Below are 25,731 nucleotides of genomic sequence, written 5' to 3'. Positions count from 1 at the left end.
GTGTTTATTATAAATACACATATACTTATGTATAAATATATTTATATATACATATATATATATATATATATATATATATATATATATATATACATATATATATATATATATATATATATATATATATATATATATATACATATATATATATATATATATATACATATATATACATATATATATATATATACATACATATATATATATATACATATATATATATATACATATATATATATATACATATATATATATATATACATATATATATATACATATATATATATATATATATACATATATATATATACATATATATATATATATACACATACATATATATATATATATATACATATATATATATATACATATATATATATATATACATACATATATACATATATATATATATATATATATATATATATATATATATACATATATATATATATACATACATATATATATATATATACATATATATATATATACATATATATATACATACATATATATACATACATATATACATACATATATATATATATATATATATATATATATATATATATATATATGTATGTGTGTGTGTGTGTGTATATATATATATATATATATACACACACACACACACACACACACACACACACACATACATATATATATATATATATATATATATATATATGTAATAATTCCTGATAATGGACACCTCAGTGAGAATGATCCGTTGGATATGTTTGTTGTAACTTACACATTTGATGGATGTAGTCCACACAGTAAGATCATGTGATGGTCACTCTGGTCTGATATTACTGTGAAATTAAATCTGCAACATGAGCAGAGCAGAAATGTCACAGAGAGAGTGAGAATCACTCGTGACATGTTTCCATTCATCGTTTCCTGGGATTCAGGAGCTTATCAGAAAGCCGTTAAAAACACGCACATCATCCATTTGTTGTGCTGGAAGGAACAGAAACCACTGCAGGACTCATCCGAACATATTTAATATTGGATTTCATAGTTTTATTTTTCATTATGAGAAGGATCAAACGTGTTGTATTGAGTGAATATAAGACAAATAATGTAAATGTATGATTTTGTTGTTTTTTATTCATCAAAATTCACATTTTTCAGAGAAATAGTTTATACAGGAGATCATTATGTCGTGAGATGATTGCGTTGAATCTGATCCCTCAATCACCACAATGTTGGTAGTAATGTCCAAAAACTATCAATAAAAGGCACAAATATTCATTATCACTGCACATGACCACATTTCTTTTCATCACTCCCAAGATGTTATAATTATTATTGAAATTATTCATCAGATGAGAAGTCTGTCTGCTTAATCCCTATCTCTTACCAAATTTCACAAATTTTGGGTCTTAGTCATAAATTTTCTCGACTTTGAGCGCCGCACGCTGACCTCAGTGCTCCTTCTTCAGCTTGGCGAGACCCATGAGGAGCTGGTCCCTCCTCTCCATCCGGGCCGACAGATGCTGCGCCTCGCTGGGAATCAGCTCACACATCTCCTGTGGACAGCAGGACAGAAAACATGTGAGAAAAAGCAAAGAATAGAAGACTTCCAGGTAAGCCTGCAACTACCGATTACTTTCATTATGGATAAATCCGCCTATAATTAGTCTATCAAACGTCCAACGATGGCCGTCATAACTTCAGAGAGCAAAATGTGACGTCAGTCCAAATACCTAAAAATATTTAGTTGACAAAGAAAAGCAGGAAATAGGAAAGAAGGCTGGAATACGAGAATATTGAAACCTTCGCATAATGCCTACTATTGTTTATACTTTGGAGACAATGTCCAGAACAATCCTCTTGCCTGCCATTTTATCATCCACGGTCGTGCGGTTCAGGCGATGAGATCGACACACATATGCAGATTTCAGAGGAGACTGGCGGTGTCGCGAAATGCCTTTCAAAACTACTCGCTAACTGCTCCTCACGTTAAATAGGTGGGTAACAGATACAGTTGGTTTTCACACCTCGAGTACACATGAGCCATACTCGAGCACACCTCTTCAAGTGGACACAGATCGATGGACCGTGCCCGGGTACGGTACACAGTGTTCACGCTAATCAAATAAAACTGGACTTTGGGGTCAAGTGTACTCGGCTCGCGGTGCCTGATGTGAAAGCCTCCTCATGCCTGCAGTTGGTCCTGAATGCAGCAGCTCAGAAACATTTCTCCCGTTTTATTGTTGCTTCATTGGCTCCCTGCTCCTTTTGGGATTAACATTAACCTTAACTTGATTTACTTTTGCCTACAAATAATAAAAAATGCGCTAGCTCCAACCGATCTCTCTGATCTTTCACAACCGCACGTCCAATCAAGGTCACTCAGGTCAGCTGACCGGTTGTTTCTGATCGTCTCAAGATCCAGGTTGAAGCACAGGGGCGATCGTGCCTTTGCAGTTGTGGACCCCAAACTCTGGAAGTCTGGTTTTGAAAGCTCAAGTTTGGCCTTTTGTCTGTCGCCATCTTGGTTTTTTGGAACCAGAAGGTTTCGTCATTTTCTCATAGACTTCTATACAATCGCACTTCTTTTTGGAACCAGTGGAGTCGACTCTTGTGTCCTTTTGTCTTTGGAACTGGTCTTTGGGTGTTGTTAGTGTTGTTTTATGTACAGGACAGGACGTTGGTCAACTGTTGTTGTTTTCAAATGTGCTTTTCACGGTGGAGGGGGGGTGTAAGCTCATTTTTGGCAGACAAAAAGAAGAGGCTAGCAACACCATACGTTACGAAGGCAGCATGTCTGTCTGGACTGCAGTGCATTGAGAGAGGAAGAAAAAAGAAACAGGGAGAAAATGAGGGACAAATTCTCAAAATTGAAGACCATGAGACGTGACATTTATTTTAGCTGCTGGCCAGTGAGCACAAAACTGTTTACTAAAGTTATTCGACTCTTCTCGAGTTAGCAGTTGATGTCTTACAGCTCTTGAGTTGAGGTTAGAGCTGCAGGCAAGACTGCATGTCTTGCCTGCCAAGAACCAGCTTCCAGTTTGTGTCCGGGAGGCAGACGCACTCTCCACATTTAAGAGTAGGCTAAAGACTTTCCTTTTTGATAAAGCTTATAGTTAGGGCTGGCTCAGGTTTGCCCTGGATCAGCCCCTAGTTATGCTGCTATAGGCTTAGACTGCCGGGGGACACCTCCCTGCTCTCTTCCTCTCTCCTCCCCTCCCTCTCTCTTCTTCTCCCTCTCTATCTGTATGCATTTATGTAAATGTATGTTACTAACTCATCATCTCCAGAGTTTCTGTGTCTCATGTGGCAGGTTTCCACTGATAAAGTTTACGTCAGGATCATGAATCGTGGCTGCGCCTGCTGCCCTGGTCCTACTGGACACCGGGAAGCCTTTTTGACATTTTCCTGGATTCATCCAAACTTTTTCTTTTTCAACACAACATCATTTTCTGTCAAATGTTGTATTTGTACTATGTTGTTTATCCTGTACACACGACATCTATTGCACGTCTGTCCGTCCTGGGAGAGGGATCCCTCCTCAGTCTCTCCCTGAGGTTTCTTCCATTTCTCCCCCTTTAATTATGGGGTTTCTTTTAGGTAGTTTTCCTTTGTGCGATGCGAGGGTCTAAGGACAGAGGGTCTAAGGACAGAGGGTCTAAGGACAGAGGGTCTAAGGACAGAGGGTGTCGTAACCTGTACAGTCTGTAAAGCACACTGAGACAAATGTATAATTTGTGATATTGGGCTATACAAATAAATTTGATTTGATTTGATTTGATTTGATGTGGATGGACAGCAGAGAAAATCTGTTTCAGCAGCGGTTTGAGAAATTTACTGGATGATTTCATACTTTCTTCCCCCTGGAATCTGTTGTGGATACAAGCTGACCACAGCTGCTGTGGAAGGAGCAAGCTTTAAACTTAAAAAAAAACAACCTAAGAGGTGTTACGTGTTAGATACTCAACCCCCGTTTGTACTTGCATGCATTGCTGTCTTCATACTTTCAGTCACAGTAGAATTTCTTCTCCTGAGTGTGAATCTGTGTCAATACAACTGAAGTCAACTTGCAAAGGAAATGTTCAACGTGAAAGTCCTCAGCGATAATATGACTTTCTTAACTGCAAACTCGTGAGGAAGGAATCTTTCAAAAACAAGATTGACTGGTATTGCACTTTAAACTACTTGACCTTAAACTATTTATTGCACCGGCTTAGGGTTTCCTCACGTAGTGCAATTCTGCGGCTTTGTTTTAACAGCATGTGACTCTGTAATGACTACTTAGGAAAGAGCAATTTGGCGCCGGGGTGAGAAGGAACTCTTGACTTTCAGTCATGCAGAACTAAAGACACCATCAACAAAACATTCTCTTTATTCGACCGAATCAGTGGAAAGAAATCAATATCGGTTTTGATTAAATGCGTTTGATCTGGAATGAAAACTGTGAAGTTTCGGTAAATCTCTTTTGCTGCAGTCATACTTACATTAACGATGCTCTTGGCTGCCTCACCGCCGGAGAAGTTTGGCACAGGCCCAAAGGAGTTCAGGACTCTCGTTATACCTTCTCCATACCGTTTCATATAGTCCTCCAAACCTGTGGGAGCACAGCTGATCAGAGGGGGGGAGCACATGCGCTGAATGACCTTGGAAGAACGATCTTCCAGCAGTTGGTTCACATATTACATCATGACATATGCTTCATAACCCCAAACACTGGCAGAGCAGGATGCTTGCTGGGCTTCATGCATGTCACTTAACTGTTCCTCGTATACTTGTATGCGATAGCTGTCGTCTTCGACAAATCCTTTTCTCACAGTTTAGGTAAAATAAATGTGAGGAACAAGCTGATCGTACAAGTAATGATGTTTTCTTTTTTTCTGTGGTTGCATCAAGAATAAAAACTACACGACATGTTCATTAATGTTACGTCACTCTGAATGTTGAATGTCTATCAATGATCAACTTCTTCTTTTAGGCTTTTCTTTGCCTTAGTTTAACTTTCAGTGCGATTCCTTAGAGTTATTCCCTCGCTACTCTTATTGATTTAACTTTATGATCTATGTGGCATGTGGCACTTGGGCTGATGAATGATTCAAGTAAACTGTTAAAGATTAATAAATGAGGAGGGTTTTGGTTTTGATATACTCAATGAGCCACAAAGGAAACAACACAACAACCTACAACTTCTGCTGCTGGAGCCTTCAAATTATATTATAATTAATGTAAAATTAAATACATTTTTGATACCGCATTATGTCAGTGAACATGTCAAAAGACCAGAAGTCCTGCATCTTCAAGTTCTCTGACGTCCCTGTAAAGATGCCCAATTTGACGATTTATGTTTTTGAAAATCGACATGTTCTATAAACCCAACTGTTTGCTCCTGTGCCGGTCTACAGCCCTTCTTTAAATGAGAGGTAAAGGACATGAATAACAGCTGGTAACAGTCCTTGTTAGGATCTTGCTGAGCGACTGATTACCAGCTACAATAAAATATCATATTTAACATACGCAGACTTAGTCCATGGATGACTCACAGCTAATGATCTATGAAGCAACATGTGTCCCAAGAACAAACAACAACAACAAGCTGCAGGTGACGACTACATCTTTGCTGCAATGCAAAGAAACAAAGTATGTCTATAAAAAGAGAAGCATGCGTCCAAACTACTTCACACCAGCTCTTTAATTAAAGTTCGGCACTCAGACAGAGTTTGAGAAACAACAATGTAGCAAAAACACAACATTTAGAAAGTTTTTTAAAATCCTTTTAGTAACTCATGTTTTTATATCCTGAAGCTGAACTTACATGAAACTTAGTGGGACACACTATATATGACAGAGCAGTGCGATAAGTACCATCTACCTTCAACCAAACAGAGACTTTGTGTGGGAGGAAGTGCTATTTCAAGCCATCCGCTTTTTCTTTCTTGCCATGCAAAATCCTCCTTTGCCGTCATTGTTTGACTTTCTTAAATGCTTGTGTTTCATGCATCATAATCAAAGACAAATAGACACACATGGCTCTGCTACATATTCACAGTAATGCAGATAATGAGAGTCCCAACAGCTTCCCACAACAACTCCGTTTTTGTTTACTGAAGACTTCTGCAGACATGTGCAAACATGGTGGACTTCTTCCACCATGTTTCATGACACATGACTTAAAATAACAACTTCAATCTGCTCTGGAAGAACAACATATGTTTTACAAGTGTTGTGCTGAAGTCTGAAATCAAACCTAAACAATGAAATTATAAAATGCTTGCTGCTAATTATGATTGAAGGTATGTAGCTTTACCAGTTTTAAACGTGTAGTCCAGCTGTGTTTTTGACTAACAAAGACTCTGTAGCCTTGAAGAAGTGTGCAGCTTGCTTCTTTGTCAAGGACAGCAGCTGATATCAGTTTGGACTTACAGTAGCTTCGTTGATTTCCAAAGCTCACCCAGTTTGACTGCAAAACAAAGTGTCAAAATAAACTTCTCTTCACGCTGTTTGCTCAGGATGCTTTTTAACACTTGCACACTTGTTAGCTGTGCTTTTGTCTTATGCAACAATGTGCGCTTCGGTTGGTAATGACATCAAATAAAAGCTAAAGTAAACTGAGCATATATACTGAGAACACAGATGGAGAGTGGCAGTGGAGGAAGAAGTACTCAGATCTTAGTAGTAATACCACACTGTGGAGTTACTCTATTACAACTCCTGCATTCAAAAATGTGTTTAAGTAAAGCTATACAAGTATTAGCATCAAAAAGTACTCATTATGTAGAATTACCCATTTCATAGGTGTATTTATTTTTGATGTATAATTATTTGTGCATTAATATGTAAGTTACTTGCAGCGGGTAAATGTGGAGCTTATTTAAACTCCTCCTTTGGGACTCAATAAAGTTTTATCTTAATCTATAATATATCATAATGTATTAGTTGATTATATTTTGTATTATTATTCAAGTAAAACGTACAATATTTCTCTCTGAGATGTAGCGGTGTGGAAGTAGCAGAAAGTACCTCAACATTGTACTCGAGTAAATGTACGTGGTTACGTTCCACCGCTGGAGGCTGTAGAAGTGGATCATACTGCAGGGAGGGGTTTTGAAAAGTTTCTTCGGACATTTTTATGCCTTTTTGACGTGAAACTGAATCCGTTGTAGCTGCTGTGAATCCAAACTTTAACATAAAATAAGAAGACGCTTCAGAGCGACTACAGGCAGAAGGTTTCCCGTGGATTATAATGCTCTCCTGTACAGGTACATGGCTCTATAAAAGCCGAGTCATTCAGGCAGAGGAGGAGAGACAGAGAGCCTGAGTGCTCCAGTATCTGATTGGAATGATTTAAGGACGGGAAGTAACAACAGGAGAAGGTCTTAGCAATCTTTTGTGAACATGATCATACTACTGTTTCCTGAGCAGAAAAAGCTCCAGGACTGCAACTACAGGTAGAGTTGGCACCTGGTTTGAAGGCCGCAATGTGGGCTCTGTGAGTTTTGGATTACTGGTGTGAGGGAGTGCATTCATGGCGACCCATCAAAAGACTGCTTTGTTCTGCCAAAGCGTCCTTTTTTCTGTGTGTGTGTGTGTGTGTGTGTGTGTGTGTGTGTGTGTGTGTGTGTGTGTACACAGTCAGGGTTTCTCTCTGGGTTTCACACTCCCCTTTGATATTCTCCATCTCCCTGAGGGTTCACTCTCTCTCTCTCTCTGACACACAGTATGGTACAGTACATGTACAGTATATCTCAAAAGTGAGTACACCCTTTAGATTTTTGCAAATATTCTGTTATATCCTTTCAGGGGATAACATTATCCTACTGAAACTTTGATATAACTTAAAGTAGTCAGTGTGCTGCTTGAATAACAGTATAGATTTATTGTCCTTTGAAAATTACTCAGTACACAGCTGTTAATGTCTAAACAGCTGGCAACAAAAGTGAGTACACCCCATAGTGAACATGTCCTAATTGTGCCCAATGATGTTGTTTTCCCGCCCTGGTGTCATGTGACTCGTTAGTGTTACAAGGATTCAGGTGTAAATGATAAGCAGGGCTGTTAAATTTGGTGTTTTGGGCACAATTCTCTCTGAATGCTGGACAACATGGCACCTCATGGCAAGGAACTCTCTGAGCGGCTGAAAAAAAGGATTATTGCGCTTCACAAAGATGGCCTTGGCTATAAGAAGATTGCCAACACCATGAAAATGAGTTGCAGCACAGTGGCTAAGATCATACAGCGGTTTTCCAGGACAGGTTCCACTCGGAACAGGCCTCGCCAGGGTCGACCAAAGAAGTTGAGTCCACGTGCTCAGCGTCATATCCAGAGGTTGGTTTCCAAAAATAGACGTGCGAGTGCTTCCAGCATTGCTGCAGAGGTTGCAGAAGTGGGATGTCAGCCTGTCAGTGCCCAGACCATACGCCGCACACTGCATCAAATCGGTTTGTATGGCCGTCGCCCCAGACAGAAGCCCCTTCTGAAACCGATGCATAAGAAAGCCCGCAAACAGTTTGCTGAAGACAATGAATCCAAGAACATGAGTTACTGGAACCATGTCCTGTGGTCTGATGAGACCAAAATAAACCTGTTTGGGTCAGATGGTGTCCGGCGTGTGTGGCGGCACCCTGGTGAGGAGTACCAAGACAAATGTGTTTTGCCTACAGTCAAGCATGGTGGTGGCAGCATCATGGTCTGGGGCTGCATGAGTGCTGCCGGCACTGGGGAGCTGCATTTCATTGAGGGACACATGAATTCCAATATATACTGTGACATCCTGCAGCAGAGCATGATCCCCTCTCTTCGGAAACTGGGCCGTAGGGCAGTTTTCCAACATGATAATGACCCTAAACACACCTCCAAGATGACAACGGCCTTGCTGAAGAAGCTGAAGGTTAAGGTGATGGACTGGCCAAGTATGTCTCCAGACCTAAACCCAATTGAGCACATGTGGGGCATCCTCAAGAGGAAGGTGGAGGAGTGCAAGGTGTCCAACATCCGTGCGCTCCGTGATGTCGTCGTGGAGGAGTGGAAGAAGATTCCAGAAGCAACCTGTGCAGCTCTGGTGAATTCCATGCCCAGGAGGGTTAAAGCAGTGCTAGATAACAATGGTGGTCACACAAAATATTGACACTTTGGGCACAATTTAGACATGTTCACTATGGGGTGTACTCACTTTTGTTGCCAGCTGTTTAGACATTAACAGCTGTGTACTGAGTAATTTTCAAAGGACAATAAATCTATACTGTTATTTAAGCAGCACACTGACTACTTTAAGTTATATCAAAGTTTCAGTAGGATAATGTTATCCCCTGAAAAGATATAACAGAATATTTGCAAAAATCTAAAGGGTGTACTCACTTTTGAGATATACTGTATGTAGTGCAGAGACATGTGAGTCACTGTAGACTCATGTTTTATTCACAACTAAGGGCCGGGTGGTGTTAGTGAAAGCTCTTTGTGAATAATTATCATAGTATGTTTTGTAAGTATTTATTTTCTACAATATAAATGACATCAGTCACAGAATCAGTGGGTTGAGAGCTGGAAAAGAAACTAAAGAGCTGTAATTATGTTAAATAAACTCATTTTAACATTATTTTTGTATTACATATAAAAAAGATTGAGAACATTTTTCGTTTTCTTGAACAAAGTTTTTAAATGTATCTTTATTTGACTTCCCATTACTAAGTTAATGCTGATTATCAGTAGCTATTGGTAGCTATCCCGCAAAGAGCATCAATGTAAGTTATCAGTAGTTCTTTGCTGGTGGAACAATCGAAGTAACTGTGGAAAACAAAATGTAGTGTGTCCCGTGTTGTTGATAGGTTTGGCTCGGAGGAAAATGGAAAGCGATCCGGTTGTCTTTGCTAACAACAATACCACTTGGAACCGCTAAGGGTGTGGGATAGTGATGATGGGATCACCACTGAAGAGAACAATGACCAGTATGACTACATACGATCCATGAAAGCATCTTTAAACTCCAGTGTGTGGGATTATTATTGTACGTAAATGTGAAGTTAGAAACCCAGAATACAATTGGTCAAAAACCAGATCTGCATTGAAAACATTACTTTACCCGCTTTAACAATCTTTCTTTCTCTTTACCTTTCTGCCCCTCAAAACAAAAGTAATAAAACAAAGAGGAAGCTTTACCTGCAGGTGCATTGAGATGCATTGTTTCCATGGGACCTATGAAGGCGTAACGCATTCCTAGCCCCTCTGACATCACCAGGTCGATGTCCTTCACAGAGATAACGCCATCCTGAAAAAAAGGTACAAATCAGTAAATGTATGACTAGCTCTCTCTACAGATCTTTATCTTTCAGTACAGTGTGAACAGTTCAACCCCGAATCCATCAAGTGTTTCCCACTGAGTTTCTTGAGTTTCTTGGTGGAATATTTGAATATTTTGAATAAAACTGTAACTCAGCATTTATTCTCAGGATGTAAGATCATATCTTCCCTGGCAGTTCAGGTCAGGTCTGGCAGGTCATGGCTTTTTACCCTCAGGGTTTTGGAACCGACCGAATTCCCTTTGATCCAACTACTCCCACCGTATAAAGTTTCCCTAATCAGCCAATTCTGTGTCCTCGGGATTATGCAGGTAGTACCGGGAGGATGGAGGGATGGAAGGAAGGAGAGACAGAGGGAGTGGTTCAGGTAATCTTTGGGTTAGAGATACCTGTTGGCCGACCACGGTGGAAATCAAAGCTCGGGTACAGAGACAGAGCGCAGGGTGAGCAGGAGGAGAGGGACAGGGTCGTCTTTGTTTGGGTCCTACGTCCAACAACGGGCCTGTTATCTGAGCAAAGCGGGCCGGTGGGTGGGGTCTTTTCTTCACCGTAATCACTGGGGGGCAACCAGCCGATTTCTCAGCCGCTCTGCTTTCCAACGCTGGCCCTGACTCAAGGACTATTTTCTGTGTGTGTGTGTGAGTGAGTGTGTGTGTTTAGAGGGGTGAGAGAGGGTCCCTGTTATGTAAGAAGGATCACAAAGCCACTCTTTGCAAACAGGCCTTGATGCTCAATGACAAACCTCTGGTGACACTAGTTCTGTTAGTTAAAGGCTGGCGAGCACACAGGCTGCGTTATTGCCTCGACTTTTTATAGGGTGTGTTTTGATTTTTCCTGTTAAATCAGCTGGTTTTTCAGATTAGTCCACAGTTACAACACAATTTATTTATACTTCCTTATGAAAAAGGTCGTTCTGGAGGAGTTGTGATGGAGCAACTAGGTGCTGGTCATGAGGTGTGACCATTGGTTGAGGCTAGCGTATAATGTGGCGGAGCATCGTCGTATAAAGTCTGGTGGTATAACACATCCTCTGTAAGACAATAGTCAGGAAAGACACAGGTGTTACTAACAACAATAACAATGACCCAGGAAGTCATGAGAGTGTTTCAGTGAGCCAGAAATCACAAACACAGAACCCTGAAAATGAAGCATCTAAGTGGAAACTAATAATTTCATTATTTGCACATGTGCTTCTCCTTATGTCAAAATGTCCAAACAGCTTCCTCCAGTCTGGACTCTCTGTTTTTATCTTTTCTCCCAAAAGGTCAGCACGGCCCAAATAATTTGCAATTGTACAACGGTGCAAAGTTGCATAGCAAAGTTAAGGAAGAATAAATTCAACGCAAAGGAAGGATTGTCTTTGCCTCTATCTACTAATCGCCGCAATTGCATTAAAAATAAATTGATTTCAGGCCCAAAGGAGAACATTGTTACCATTGTATACTTGTCTAGCTTGCTTCCTGCACATTTTCATTATCGTGTATGTATATCAGGGGGGGGGGGGACCGTCTTCATGTCAAGGGCCGTTTTTTTACAACATCCTTCGAGGGCCGTACTAATTATTGAACTCATAACCTCTGCAATTTGTTTTTAAGACGCAGCCCATTTATTTCACCTTACTTTTATGATGTGCAAGAAATAAACTTCTTGTATCTTTCCGTTTTATCAGAAATCCTTTATTAGTCCCACAACGGGGACATTTATCTCGTCACAGCAAAAGAACATATGAAGTAAAAAGGCAGTACACAATAATTAAATAGAATAAAAGATAATATAAGTACCAAGTGGTTGATGTAAATAAAGTGATAACTGCACGGCAGTGGTGGAACAGTGTGTTCTTGGTGTGGTGGTCTACCTCTCCATCTCTCCATGTTTGTATGTTCCGCTCTGCAGAGAGCTGCTTGTTGGGCCAAACTCTGCCGAAGAGCGTTAACTTTATCCAAACACTCGTCCTCTCAGCTCGTGCAGTTTGACATGTTTCGCGTTTCACCGCAAGCGCGTCCGCACAAACTCGGCACACTGGCCTTTTATTTCCTCAAAGAAATAATCGTTCGTCCATTTCTCCTGGAAAGTGCGAAATTCCGCATCCAGCTTTCTCTTGTTTACACTCGCCACGCTGCGTTCACTGAAGTTTTTTGACATGACGTGACCACGTGATGACACCTTTCGCTCGTGTTGTGTTCAAGGACCCTGACCTTGGCCAGGAAAAACAGTCAGTCACCCGTTTTATTCTACCGTATGATACATGTTTAAATCACAAAGTAAAATTATAATTCTTGGAAATGATTTGGTTTGGTTAATCTGCCCTCCCATGATAAGAAATGTACTTATCATGTAAGAGCAGCTTTCATTAACCCTTTATCAAACCAATCATATGTTTTTGTTTCACTGTGTATTCGTTCCCTCAAAGAAACGATAGAGAAGTGCATTCTTGCTGTTCCCAGTGCTTTTTAACGACATAACTATGTCAACAATGGAGCTGGCTACGATTGGCCATTTTGAAGCTTTCTCGCTCGTAGCGTGAAAGTTGCTGCCTTTTCTGTGTCAGTGAGCTGTTACAGCAGTTCAGTTCCTAAATGTATTGAGATTAACATGTATTAGAGACATTTTTTTATATGCATTGATGGGCTGCAGTGTCCAAACAATGTGGGAAATACTGGAACATACACGTCATGATTTCCCAGAGCTCAAGGTGAACTTGCATGTTTTGTGTCAGTCAAAGACCCGAAGATATTAAAGTCACAATAATATAAAAGTGAGAGAAGCAGCACATTCTCACACCGGAGTAGCTGGGGCTTATTTATTTGGACTTTTTTGGCTTTATCTGACGGTCACAGTGTAGCGAGAGACAGGAAACACGGGGGAGAGAGAGAGCAACAAAGGTCCTCTGGTGGGAGTCGAACTGTGGACGTTGCAGTTCTATGGTATGCACTTCAACCCTTTGCCATTTTTTGCTTGAAAAATGACCTCATGTTGTTAAATCCTGACCGTTTCAGCACGTCCTTAACGGTTTAAAAATGTATTTTAACATGTGGTTGTATCAAAAGGATTTGATCTATCGTAGGTCATTTCACGTGGAAGAAGTGCAGATGAAAGATAGAAGAATTACACAGAAACACACGAAGCCAACACTGAAAGATGTGTTGGATAAGTGGTGTCCAGGAGTGACATCCTGGTGACAGATATTAACTTCTCTCTCCTCGGACGCCACTTCAAAGAACAAGTCAAACTGTGAGACTTCACAACATAACAGAGCCGACAGTGACTAATGAGTCAGTTTTATTCATTAAGCCACTAACCTTTGAACATCCAGGTGTGTAAATACCCAAGTATCTTGTTTAAATGTTAACTCTTTATTTGTTTATTTAATTGGAGCCCCATTAGCTTCCACTGTAGCAAGACTTCCCCTCCTTCTATACTTAAAAGATACTGATTTGAAAACATATTTGAGCAGGCTACTATTGAAAACCTAAAACTCTTATTATGAGAATTCCCCTCCGTCTACAGAGTAAATCACTTCTACAGACAGATTCATATATATTCTCTTATATTCGTCTCCAGTAGGGACACAAATAATAATCTCTGTTCCACTCCGAGACACATTCAGATCGAGTAACACGTCACACATCCAGCCTGACTCAATGACAACCGGGCCCACATACTGAGCTAACAGCTGAGACCGACTTCAAGATTTACCTGCCGATCGGCTTTTACAAGAGGAACCGTCAAAAACATCATTCCTGTCAGACAGGTTTTTGACACCGTGTCAACAATGCTCAATATTAGCTTAAAAAACGTGAGATATGCAACTTCCAGGTAAGTATTTCTCTGTCTTTCAGTCTTCCTTAAAATTGAAAATTGAAAAAAGAAGCCGTTTGGCAAGGAGATTTATTGAGAAGAGTGTGAACACATGTGTCTTTTCCACCGCAGATGTTTTTCTAAGGCACAGGTGTAACATCAATCTTGGCACTTTTCCATTGAAGTGTCACAACAAACCCTGCCAGGGAGCCAGGGAGCCAGCGTGCACAGCTGCAGCGCCTCTGATATGAAACACCAACAGTTAATATAAATATAAATATGAATGTTTTGAGGAATTGACTTACTAGTGTTTAGTAAGTAAATCTAGATATAATATTTGGCACCATCATGGAAGGGAAGTTGAAAATGAGCTTTATGAAGCTAACTTCTAAATCTAACAACTGGGCAAAAGGTTGATTTTACTCCATCTCTTGGTGTTGATTTGAACATTATGACTGCATATCAGGGCCATAGTAGGTTAAATAAATGTGGAGCGGTAGAGGGGGGTAATATTTCGGAAAGTAACTCAGAATTTCACAGATTAAATTCTTAATTTTAATCATTAAATCATAAATGAGTCTGTGGTGTGAGTCCAATCTTGCAAAGTGAGTGATATGTGGTTCCTTGTTAAAGAAAAAATAAACAAATTTTCCGCGTTTCCTTCTCGTAAATTTGTGATTTTTTACTTTTTTCTAGCAAATGTATTCGTTTTTTTCTAGTAAATCTACGTTAATCTTTAGTGTTTTCTCAGAATATTACCCCAAAAGGTTCTACTGTGGAAATATTAAGACTTAAAGCTTGTTTGGGAGGGCGGGTGCTCGAGTTGGTTTTTGAGTGCTTTGCCTCGAGCACCTGACAACATGACGATGAGTGGTAAATAACAGCAAACATATTTGGAGTAATGGTTGAGCTCTTGCTGGCACTCCTTCCAGGGCAAAGCCTGACACTTTAACAGCAACGTGGCACTTTTGTCAGCTGGGACCTAAGGGTGCCCTCGAGGTTCATTCTCCTCAACAGGAGCCTCACAAGTGGCTGATCCACGCACGCTATGGAATGTCATGTAGATATGAGTCTGAGCTTCAGCAGCTCTGTGTGAAGACACAAATATCTCATGGATACAGCCGGTACAGAGTCAAGACGGGGAAGGAGATATTAAGCTCTGCTTCATTTCCTTGAAGTACGCTGGGTGCTTTAATTCTCAGAAGCAGAAAGCCAGTGAGACGTTACCCCGAGTTGCTGTGTTGCATTGACTGAACTAACAAGTTTTCCCGTGACTGCGGGCCCACTTGGCTCATCGGCGAACCGAGAAGCTCCTCTTGAAACAAAGAGATCATCCGAGGAGACAGAAGAAATTCCATATGTCTTAAAAACTGTGACAAAAAAGTAAAAAGCGTCACATTCCTGTTTCACTTGCATAAAAAAACTACTTCAGAAACTTTAGAAATGTTAAATATTGTTTGAGGAAAGTATAAAGACCCTTTTCATGGCAGACCTTTTCCAAAGTTCGTAATCCAAAATATATATTACCAACCCATTTCAACCATTAACCATCAATCTGTGGAAATGTATCATATCGTCTTCTGGTTGTATTTGATCTCTATATTTAGTTATTTGGCCTTACAGCGACTAACTCTGTGTTCTCACAGTTATAATACGCATGTCTGATGTCCCTGTCCTCTGGCATTTGACAGACAATAAGGTGAAACCTTGACCATTGTGAAGCAATCAGCAGACGGATGTTAACAGTCACAATTAACATGTGATGTCTCTGTGCCTTTTGATCCCACCTGGGACAGAGAAATGTTTATTACCTGCTGTCCTGCCCTCAACTCTACTGTATAAATGACTCGTGATTCTGATTACTCCGGGTCAGATACGTGTAGCTCACCAGCTGCAGGTTCTCTGATTCTGTTGAACACTTTTGACTCTTCATTAAACAACACCAACGCTCTAACTTCTGATTCATTTTTTAATTACCACGACGCAATCAATCTGCAATTTCTGTGGGACTTCCACAGAAGCGGCTTTAAGTGCTTTGCCAGTTGTATATTTGTCTGTTTGTGGACCGTGATAGCATCACAGCCGTGCACGATGTAGTCACAAAACTTTACAGATGTGTAGTTAAGATCAAAATAAAGGCCGAGTTGGAAAATGGGTGAGATCCGAGGAAGGGCGCCAAAAGTAGGGTGGTGGGAAGTGAGGACGGGGCCATTGGTTCCCCCAGTTTACGCCCCTGGCTTGATTTGGCGTCACGGTGTGATCCCATCGCAACAAAATGACTCATTGACATTTAAATGTCTACGGTATCACAGAGCATCTTCATAATCTCTCAGCTTTTGAAGCTGAGAAAACATCAAGGACGGAAGTGTAAAGAGTTTTATTGCCCCAGAAAGACTTAAGTGCTGTTTCACACATCTTGACCAATGTGGAAGTGGTAGGTGAAATCTATCAGCAGCTCATGTGAGAATGTTTTCTTCTAAAGTCTTGAAAAACAAGACTTAACACTAGCAAAGTACCTGCGTTACGAGCTGCCCAGAGCTCTTAGATCAGTGACAGCCGACTCATTGTCCCCAGGGTCCGAACCAAACATGGGGAAGCAGTTTCCAGCTTCTTTGCTCTGCAGATCTGGAATAAACTTCCAGAACACCTGAGGTCTGCCTCACATCTGAGCTAAATCAAGGCTTAAATCTTTTCTGTTTACCCCCGAGGTCATTCCAAGATGTTATATTTGTATACCGCTTCACCTCTTCCTCTTTTATAAATGATCTTACTTTCCGTTTCCATAAACGTACCTTACCTTACACACAGTGCAGCATCAAGACGTACGCTTTAACTGATATTTGAACTGGTATTGACCGGTATCTAAAAATGGAAAGGAAGGAATTGAAGCGGTTTTGTACACACGTCATCAGTAGTGACTCAGTCTTGTACGAACCATTGTCTAATTCGGGGATAGTCTGATGAGCAATAACAGAAATGCAGCCACGTCCGTCTACATTATCATGAAGCCAATGAACATATTTTCACACAGGTGTAAATGCACGCGATTGTCCAACTTTACTATAAGTGTAATTTGCATTTATCCGTCTTTAGGTGTAGAGAATTATTTAAAGCGTGAATAATCCTTTGAGTTGGCGTGATGTAAATATTTTTTTTGTTCTTATTTGCCTTTTGATTTGGATCTTTTAGTCCACCTGAGGCACCAGGCAGGGAGTGCTAACCTTTAATTACAGATTAATTTCTCGGAAGGAAGTCTATCATGCGCGGAAAAGTAGTCATATTTGCCTTTAGATGAAATTAGGAAGATTGTTCTGTTCTTGGAGCTGCTGATGACTTCAACACAAACACTTCTGCATCAGTTCAGAGTCAGACTCACGTTGTTGCTGCTTGTGTGCCACTCTTCCATGTTGGTCATGATTAATTGAGTTCACAAGTCTTTTGTTTTGTTCTTTTAAAAGTGTTTAGCTGCTACCTGCAGTTATCTTACATTGTGTGTACTTTCTGTGTTTGTGATTGTGGGCTTCTATCTGATACAGTTACACACTGTAACTTGGGAGTACAACAATGTCAGGGACAAGGACACAATGTGGTGATTCAGTTGTGAAAGGTAGGCTCTTTGTTGCACATGTCGGGCAGAGAAAAGAGATGGAATAAAGAGGCAGATAGAGAGACACTGATGTGTGTGTGTGTGTGTGTGTGTGTGTGTGTGTGTGTGTGTGTGTGTGTGTGTGTGTGTGTGTGTGTGTGTGTGTGTGTGTGTGTGTGTGTGTGTGTGTGTGTGTGTGTGCCCTGAAATGAGAGATCAAGTCAAGTAGAACTGTATTTGTCCCCAGAGGGGCAATTGGTTACGATAGGCTTTGTTCTAACATACAGTAGTTATTCATCCTCACTGGGGCTGAGATAATTAATTACAGCTTTAAGTCTTTTTTTGTTTGGCAGGATATATCTATTATCTATAAATATAATTATTTAAGTCTTAAGACTTCTGATTAAAGGAAGTTCTGAGGACAGATGTGTCTTTAAGGGGAATGATGCCATTAGCTTGGTTCAAATAGTACAAATTAAAAGAGGAAATCTGTGTTAAAAACTGGGATCATGCGTTTAAAAGACACGAGCAGAGAGGGTTCGATGAAAAATGCTTTTGTTTTGCATCATGGGAAATGTAGGATCCAGGCTTTTTGGAGCTTGTCTGTTATTAGAGACTAAAAGTCAGGTTCATCTGCATCAATTTGAAAATGCAAAATGCAAAATGATATGCTGCATCTGACTTTTTGGCGGTAAATCCACATCTTGTTTCATAACTCACAGATGTAGGCTGTAGATCTTCTACACAATTATCTGCGGTCACATTATTCAATAAAGAGGGTCATTTGAGGTAATTGTGATATCTGTCATAATTAAAGCCTGAATCACAACGAGATGTCTTCATGTGAGATCAGCTCAGGTTACAACTGTCATCACACTCATCGTCCTCATTTCTTCTGTGAGTGATCATGTAATGGCGCCTGTCATCAGAGGTTGAAGCTCATTCACTCTCATTGTGTTCCTTTGTTGGAAGGAGACCGTGGAGATTATAGCAGAGGTGAGCTGACAAGGGGCTTCCTCTTTTCTGCCTCCATCTGCAGTGATACTCAGCCACACAAAGCCTCACTGAGACTGAGGAGCTTTTGTCCACAGATAGAAACAACCATGCACACATACACTCTTGTTCCTCTGACGCTATGAGGACCTTCATTAGGACCGAGGACCTCACAACGTAGTAATGACACAACTAAATGTTTTGATGCTTAAACGTTTGAAATGTACTGATTCATTATTGGACAGAGAGTTGTCCAATTATATGTGATTTAGTCAAATAAAAATGATTCTTTGTTCTTACTCTCAACAATCAATATCAGCATCTTTCTTTACTCTCGTGCAGCAGGTGGGATCAAAGTAGCTCTTTACTTTAATAACTCAACAAGTGGTCCTAGAGGTAAATGCAAACAGGACACAGGCTACAGGGTAATATGTTTTAGGTGTTTTGCTCACTAGTGTCAGAAGAAAAGCAGTGAAATAATGTCTTCACTGGTTCACCTCAGGACAGACACTGACCTGGACCAGCCTCCAGGACTCTGCGATAATGGCCGCCTGCACTCTGTTGAGGGCAAAGCCATCGATCTCTTTCTTCAGACAGACGGGTGCCTGACCAACCTGAAGCGAGAGAAATCAGACGACAACACTGTAACTCCTAACACTTGTGACACTTGTGCATGTTTAAGGAAATAAAGTAAAAGTTTATTTACTTTCAATAATAAATATTCAAACTTAAATTCCTTCAAGGAAACAATTAATTTCCATTTAAGTCAACATGTTGCGAGATTCTTCTTGCAGAGACTTGCAAGGACTTGTTTAGAACAAACATTGCGTGTTGATCCAGGACACACTGTCATCCCGGATGTGAGACACTTGTGTCTGGATCACAGATTTAAGATGTCAGATAATCTAACTAACAAATGGATAACACCAAACATACCATATTAATCGAGTCCAGGCCCACGTTCACTCACTTTTCAGTGTGTTTAAGAAATTATTTTAATCAGATAACAGGCCTTTATGATTTCTCATAAACCTGATATTGACTCATTTCTTTCCTGACATACTCAGGATTGTGTAATCTTGGATTTTTACCTTGGTCATTAGGGAGTGGGTGGCGTCCATAACGGTTGCTGCGGTCTCCGGGTGAGGTACTAGCTCCACCAGTTTGACATAGTAAGGTGGGTTTACCTGAGGAGCACAGGACAATCAGTCATCATGCAGTGGGTACTCCACTGATGCAGTCTGCATACTTAGCTAAATACCGCATAATCTCTATAAACAGATTTCGGGAGCGGCCAGAATATGCGCTGGCTGCGCCTCAACCCCCCCACCCCCCCCACCCCCCCGCATCTGCAGAAACCCAGCCCTGTGACTGTACCTTCTTTACTTTATCAAACACTTTTGCTGCACTCACTGGAATTTGACACATTCCCGCAAGGTGTTGCGTGGAGAGGTGTGGTGTGTTTGGAAAGTTACTGCCGCGAAACAATCAGAAAATGTTTTGTTATTGCGATTCTCTGCTTTGTTCTGCCTCCTGCTGCTCCCTCTCTTCATTCACTCTGTATCTCGCTCGACCACCGCCGCACGCACTCGGGGAGGAGGGGCCAACTTCCTATGCTGTGAATGCTGCATAGTATGCCTTTAAAGTTAATGTACAAAATGTTTGTTTTTTAAGGATATGCCTGTATACAGTACACTAAATACTCACTACACACTATATTAATCTATACTATGCTACATTTTATCACACTTAGAAAGGATGCACTGACAAAGGATAAACAGGATAGTGCACTTGTGCATTGACAGCTTTTTAACATGTAATTATATGTCATTTTAACATTTCATTGACAGGCGAGTCATGTCGCATGTTGCACTGAATTCCAGAAAGCTTGTAACAGAAGAGAGTACGTAGAAAGCTTTGTTTGTGATTGACAGCTGACATCATCTCCAATGTTAACGATATGAGTTGATAACCAATGTTATCATGCAAATATTAATGTCTGCAGGCCTGACATCGATCCATACCTTTATTATTTATCTTCCTCTGTACATGCATTCAAATTCAATTAAAAAATGTTTTTGGCAGTAAATAAGCATCTGTGCTGTTGTGATCTGTGATGCTCGTGGCTCGTCAGTGATTACAACTCTACCAAACACTTACATGGACATGTTAATTACCAATATTTGGAAGTTAAATTTGTAGTTCAGTTTGGTGTCCTTATAAAATAAAATATATAGAAAAGATGGTTCAGAGAAGAGCTACCAAACCAATTCCAGGTCTGAAAGAGATGTCATGACAATTTCTTCTAAATATAATAAATGTCTGACGAACAGAAGATGCGTTACATCACTCACTAGGTTTGCAACTAATGATTATTTTCATTATTGATACATCCTCTGATTATATTTAGATTAATCAACTAATTGTTTGATCTATAAAATGTCAGAAAATAGTGAAATATTCTGTTACGACTTCTTCAAATGTTTTGTTTTTCAGTCCAAAAACTCAAACATATTCCTTTAATATGATATAAAACGGGGAAAAGCAGGAAATCTTTATATTTGAGATGCTGAAAAACAGCATTTTCTGCCTTTTTTGCATTAAAAGACCCGCTGTGTGAGAGTGCTTCACTAACCGGGTGGGAGACGAGGCAGCGACTCTTGTTCTGTACTTTAGAGAACACGTTGCTTGGCACCAGGCAGGAGGTGGAGCTGCTCAGGATGACATCCTTTCCCACAAGATGCTCTATCTCCTGGAAGACGCTCTGCTTGACTTCAAGCTGCTCAAATACACACTCCTGGAAAACACATGCATACAGGGAAAGTGTGCACACACACACACACACACACACACGGAGAGGCACACACACAAACACAAGGTTTAGTCGATGAGAGAAATATACCATCGCCATCATTTCTATAAGACAGTAAGTAAGCACTAAGTCTTTGTAACACACCGTACAGAATGTTCCTCCTCCCACTTTTCAAACTTTACGTTAGATATAAAAAAACTCTTTAATATTACAACAATAAATAAAGGCTTGGTAAGTTGTTTTACCTGCCAACTACTCCTACAATAATTAAATTGTTCTAAAAAAAGGATACAACCAGCTGTATTTTATGTCATTGTCTGCTCTGTCACAGTGTTGCCAAAGGAGTGGCTGTCATGGTGTGTTCATAGGCTCTTTAAAAAGGGCTTTCGTCACGTATGTGGAAGTGCAATAACTGGCTGGGCGAGCAGCATACGTGTGAATGTTAATGTGAAGTTGGATATGGAAACATATGGACAGAGGTGTGGAATGTGAGCAGTGGTACAAGTAAAGTCTGCTGTGTAATAACATTGACGTCAGTACAGCTGTATTAGTTATTGATATGTTCTGTAACCAATGAGACGAACTCCCCCCTCCCTCTGTTCCAATAGAACGAGCCTGGATCAATGACGGGGGGGGGGGGTGTCATGTTATCAGGAAATGTGAGGATGAGCAGGAAAATTCTGCATTTTTCTACTTGTTTGTTCCCCGTTTCTAATAAGTCCTCTTTGTGCTTTGTGTGCAGAGTATTGATTTATTCTGGCCCTACCTGTCTCTGTGATCGGATCACCACCGCTGTGATGAAGAGCTCTATTGTCTGCTTCAACATGTCACGATGCCATATGAGCCTTTTATCTTTGGCTTAAGGAGGCTTTTTCTTAAGCAAGTGTCCATTGTTGAGTGTGTGTTTGTGTTCTTAGCATGACAAAGACCAGATGAGTGACCGGGTGATAAAATGTCATGTTTCCACAGCGGAGGAACTCGTGTCAGGATTACCTCCTGCTTTGGTCACAGCTCATGAAAGGTTACAATATTTCCAGAAAGCGCTGATACAGTATATTAAAGGTTGGTTATAAAACATTTGGGTTTTGATTTAATAATGATGGGCCTAAAAGGTCCATCTGTGAATAACAAAGAGGTATTAGAAAACAAACATCTCTTTTAAATCACTTCTTGTACACGTACAATCCACAAACAGATGTTTAAACTTTGCCAAACGCTGAAACTCAGCTGTGTATGTTAAGCTTCATCAGAGGTGTCTGAGGTGTCATAGAATATGAAACACATATTAACGATGATGTTGCGCCCTCTTGTGGACAATCTGACAACCAGAACATGCTGTGCTGAGATTACTGTAACACAACAACATAGCGTTCCCATTGGGACACAATAAATACATCCACAAGGCAAATATTGTACTTTATACTGCACTACATTTATTTTATACCTTTAGATGCTAGTTACATTTCAGATTTAGATTATTAACACAAAATACAAATACATTATGATGTATTATTATGGATAAAAATAAGACTTGACCCGGCAGTATATACTGTATATATATATATTTTTTTAAAAGGTGCACATTTACCAGCTTCAACATCAACATTCTGCAAATTGAGTACTTTTCGCTTTACATAATATTTGCTAATACTTTTCATTAGGTAAGAGTTTGAATGCAGGACTTTAACTTGTATTTCTACACTGTGGTATTACTGCTTTTACTTTAGTAAAATATCGGAGTACTTCTTCCCTCACTGACTGCAGTGGTGGGAGGCACCGAGTCTCCACATTTGTTGTGTCAAATATGTGACGGACGAACAAGTGAACGATAAAAACAAACTAATCAACAGAGACCAATGTGTCCTGATTTCAGCCTGAGGGAGACAACGTGTGCTGGGAGCTGTGTGGGGTGTCACCTGGACAAAGAAGGCTCCCTCCAGCGCCTGAGTCAGGTCATTGTAGCTGCTGATCAGGGCGAGCTGCTGCGTGGCGGTCAGCTCTCCTCTCAGCATGTGGGCTTCCTCCAGCTCCTCCAGCTGCTTCCTGAGGGAAAGAGTGCAGTTAACACACACACACACACACACACACACACACACACACACACACTTTCTCCAAAGACTCTGCATGAACCAAATTGTCCCGAATGACATGTAACATTCCTCTTTTAACGTCAAAGGAATCTTTACCAATCTAAATCTAAATGATGTTAACAAGCGAACCACAAACCTTCAAGGAAGAATTTTAAGAAGTGTGTTTGAGGGTTGACGCCTGAATGCTGTCATATTGGATTAACTGGCTGTCACTCAAGGTACCACAGAAGCAGATATTATGATTAGGGAAACTCCACACAGCTTATTCAGCGAGAAAACCCCCACAAAGTAGCAGGAAAGCACAATGACACCCTCTACTGTTCATACAGACTGAATGTCCAACAAATATTAGAGGCAGCAGCAGATAAGCTATGTATAACATTAATTAAAGTTAAAAATATTACAATCATGGTGTAGAGTTTAGGTTTTTCAGTCAGTTTCTGGGGCTTTAGATCTTCTTTACTGCACATTTGTTTTTCTGACAGTTGTTTTCACCAAAAGCCCATTGTCATTCTACTGTAATGTTTAACTAGCAGTGACCAGCCTATGGAAGAGTTTTAAGGTTTGAACTCGTGGTTGTCCATGTGTTCGTATAGTAAGAGGAAGTCACTCATCATGCAATGTCCCTGTGTTCTCTCTTCAAGGCACTGAAAGGAAGGACGGGTTCTATTTTGGACAGGGTCCGTCTTCACAGTTCATTTTCCCTTCAATGTTTTGCAGCCACACGCACCTATTGGCTAGGAAACCATGATAGTGATGTGAGAGCATGGCGACATCATGGTTAATGCACCACATTAACTGATCATGCTGAAGAATCACTAACGTCATTCAGTTTTGGTGTAATTTGCTTTTAGATAATAGCTGTAGCTCCACCTAGAACTCATAACATTTAGTTTGTAGTGCTCAAAACATCAAACACAATTAATATAATCCACATTGTTGAGAGGCTCTGTTGGGAAAGGCTACAGTCAAATATATCTGAAAACATTTGACAGCCTAAAACGATGATTAACTCAAGTCAGATAAGGCATTTACAAAATACTGTGACCTGGCAAGATTGTAAAATGTTCAGTGATTCAGGGCACCTTTTATTCTTATATTTACATGGACATACTTAATGCCCACTATAATAGCTACCTATCAGAAATCACAATTCAGATCATGTGAAGTTCATTTGTACTGCCCAATATGACGTGCATTGTCTCATCAGGCCACAAACATCAACAGTACACCGGCCCCGTTGAAGCTAAGGTGTAATAAGACTGACATGAGGATGTAATCTCAATGCAGAGAGTGGAAGTTTGTTAATAACTATGGAAAGTGGATGGAATATCACATTAACTAAGACAACATTACAGGATGGTTCATGCTGAACAAAAGGCATTATCAGTATTGTGTAGAAGTAAAGCTGACCTGATCTCTGCGATGGCCTTGGCAGCCTGTCCTGGTTGGTTGTCATAGATCTTCACACTGTAGCCTCCACTGACAAACACCATAGCCCAGGAACGGCCTATCAGCCCACTGAAACAAACACACATATATATATATACACACATACACACACACACACACACACACACTGTATGTACATATATTATTCTGCATAATCAGTGCTTTTACTTTTGGTACTTTAAGTACATGTTGATGGTAATACTGTTGTGCCTTTAGAATTTGAATGCATGACTTTTACTTCTATACTGTAATGTTGCTTTTTAAAATAACAAAATAATAATAATATGCAGAGTAACTAAGGTTACATAATGAAGAAGCATTGAAAGGGTAGCTGCAAAGGTATCATGATAAAGTAAGGAAGACAGGACTTCATCTTAGTTAGATAAATGCCAATCAGTGCAATGCAAACCTAAAACTAAATGCAAAAATAACTGAAGGTTAAACTGCAAACGGTATCATTAAAACAATTCATAAGCAACTTTCATGTCAGCTCCTTGAATAACGTTGCATTCCACAATTAGCATAACAAAACCTGGCAGCCAAATGTAAACACAATACAAGCGTATTTTCTTGCTCACCTGCCGATCACAGTAATGATATTCATGTGAGAAGAGCTCATTGTAAGTAATGAAGAGATCAGCTCAGACAATCTTTACAATCTAACACTAGTTTATTTCTATCGAAACTGTTGCGCCGCCCCTCGACTGTCACGCTGCTATATACCAGTAC

The 25,731-nt window shown here is 40.1% G+C and overlaps 1 protein-coding gene across 2 annotated transcripts; it reads right to left on the bottom strand.

The window, feature by feature from the left end:
* Positions 1-1,098: 1,098 nt before the first annotated feature.
* Positions 1,099-25,731, bottom strand: cryl1 (crystallin, lambda 1). 2 transcript variants are annotated; one of them, XR_003834331.1, is made up of 10 exons: positions 25,581-25,731; positions 24,964-25,071; positions 23,377-23,503; positions 21,284-21,445; positions 19,740-19,835; positions 19,164-19,262; positions 10,132-10,240; positions 4,470-4,579; positions 1,370-1,538; positions 1,099-1,234 (listed from the first exon to the last, which is right to left on the bottom strand). XR_003834331.1 is itself a non-coding variant. In XM_029459796.1 (9 exons), the coding sequence occupies exons 1-9, from the start codon at positions 25,619-25,621 to the stop codon at positions 1,434-1,436; spliced, it is 957 nt and encodes a 318-aa protein (XP_029315656.1). In that variant the 5' UTR covers positions 25,622-25,731; the 3' UTR covers positions 1,099-1,433. The 2 variants fall into 2 exon arrangements, 1 of the variants encoding a protein (XP_029315656.1); XM_029459796.1 differs by having other exon boundaries at positions 1,099-1,538.

This window comes from Cottoperca gobio, chromosome 21 (assembly GCF_900634415.1).
Source record: "Cottoperca gobio chromosome 21, fCotGob3.1, whole genome shotgun sequence".
Classification (NCBI taxonomy): domain Eukaryota; kingdom Metazoa; phylum Chordata; class Actinopteri; order Perciformes; family Bovichtidae; genus Cottoperca; species Cottoperca gobio.
The sequence above is the reverse complement of the archived record's forward strand: the minus strand, read 5'-3'. Positions and strand labels throughout refer to the sequence as shown.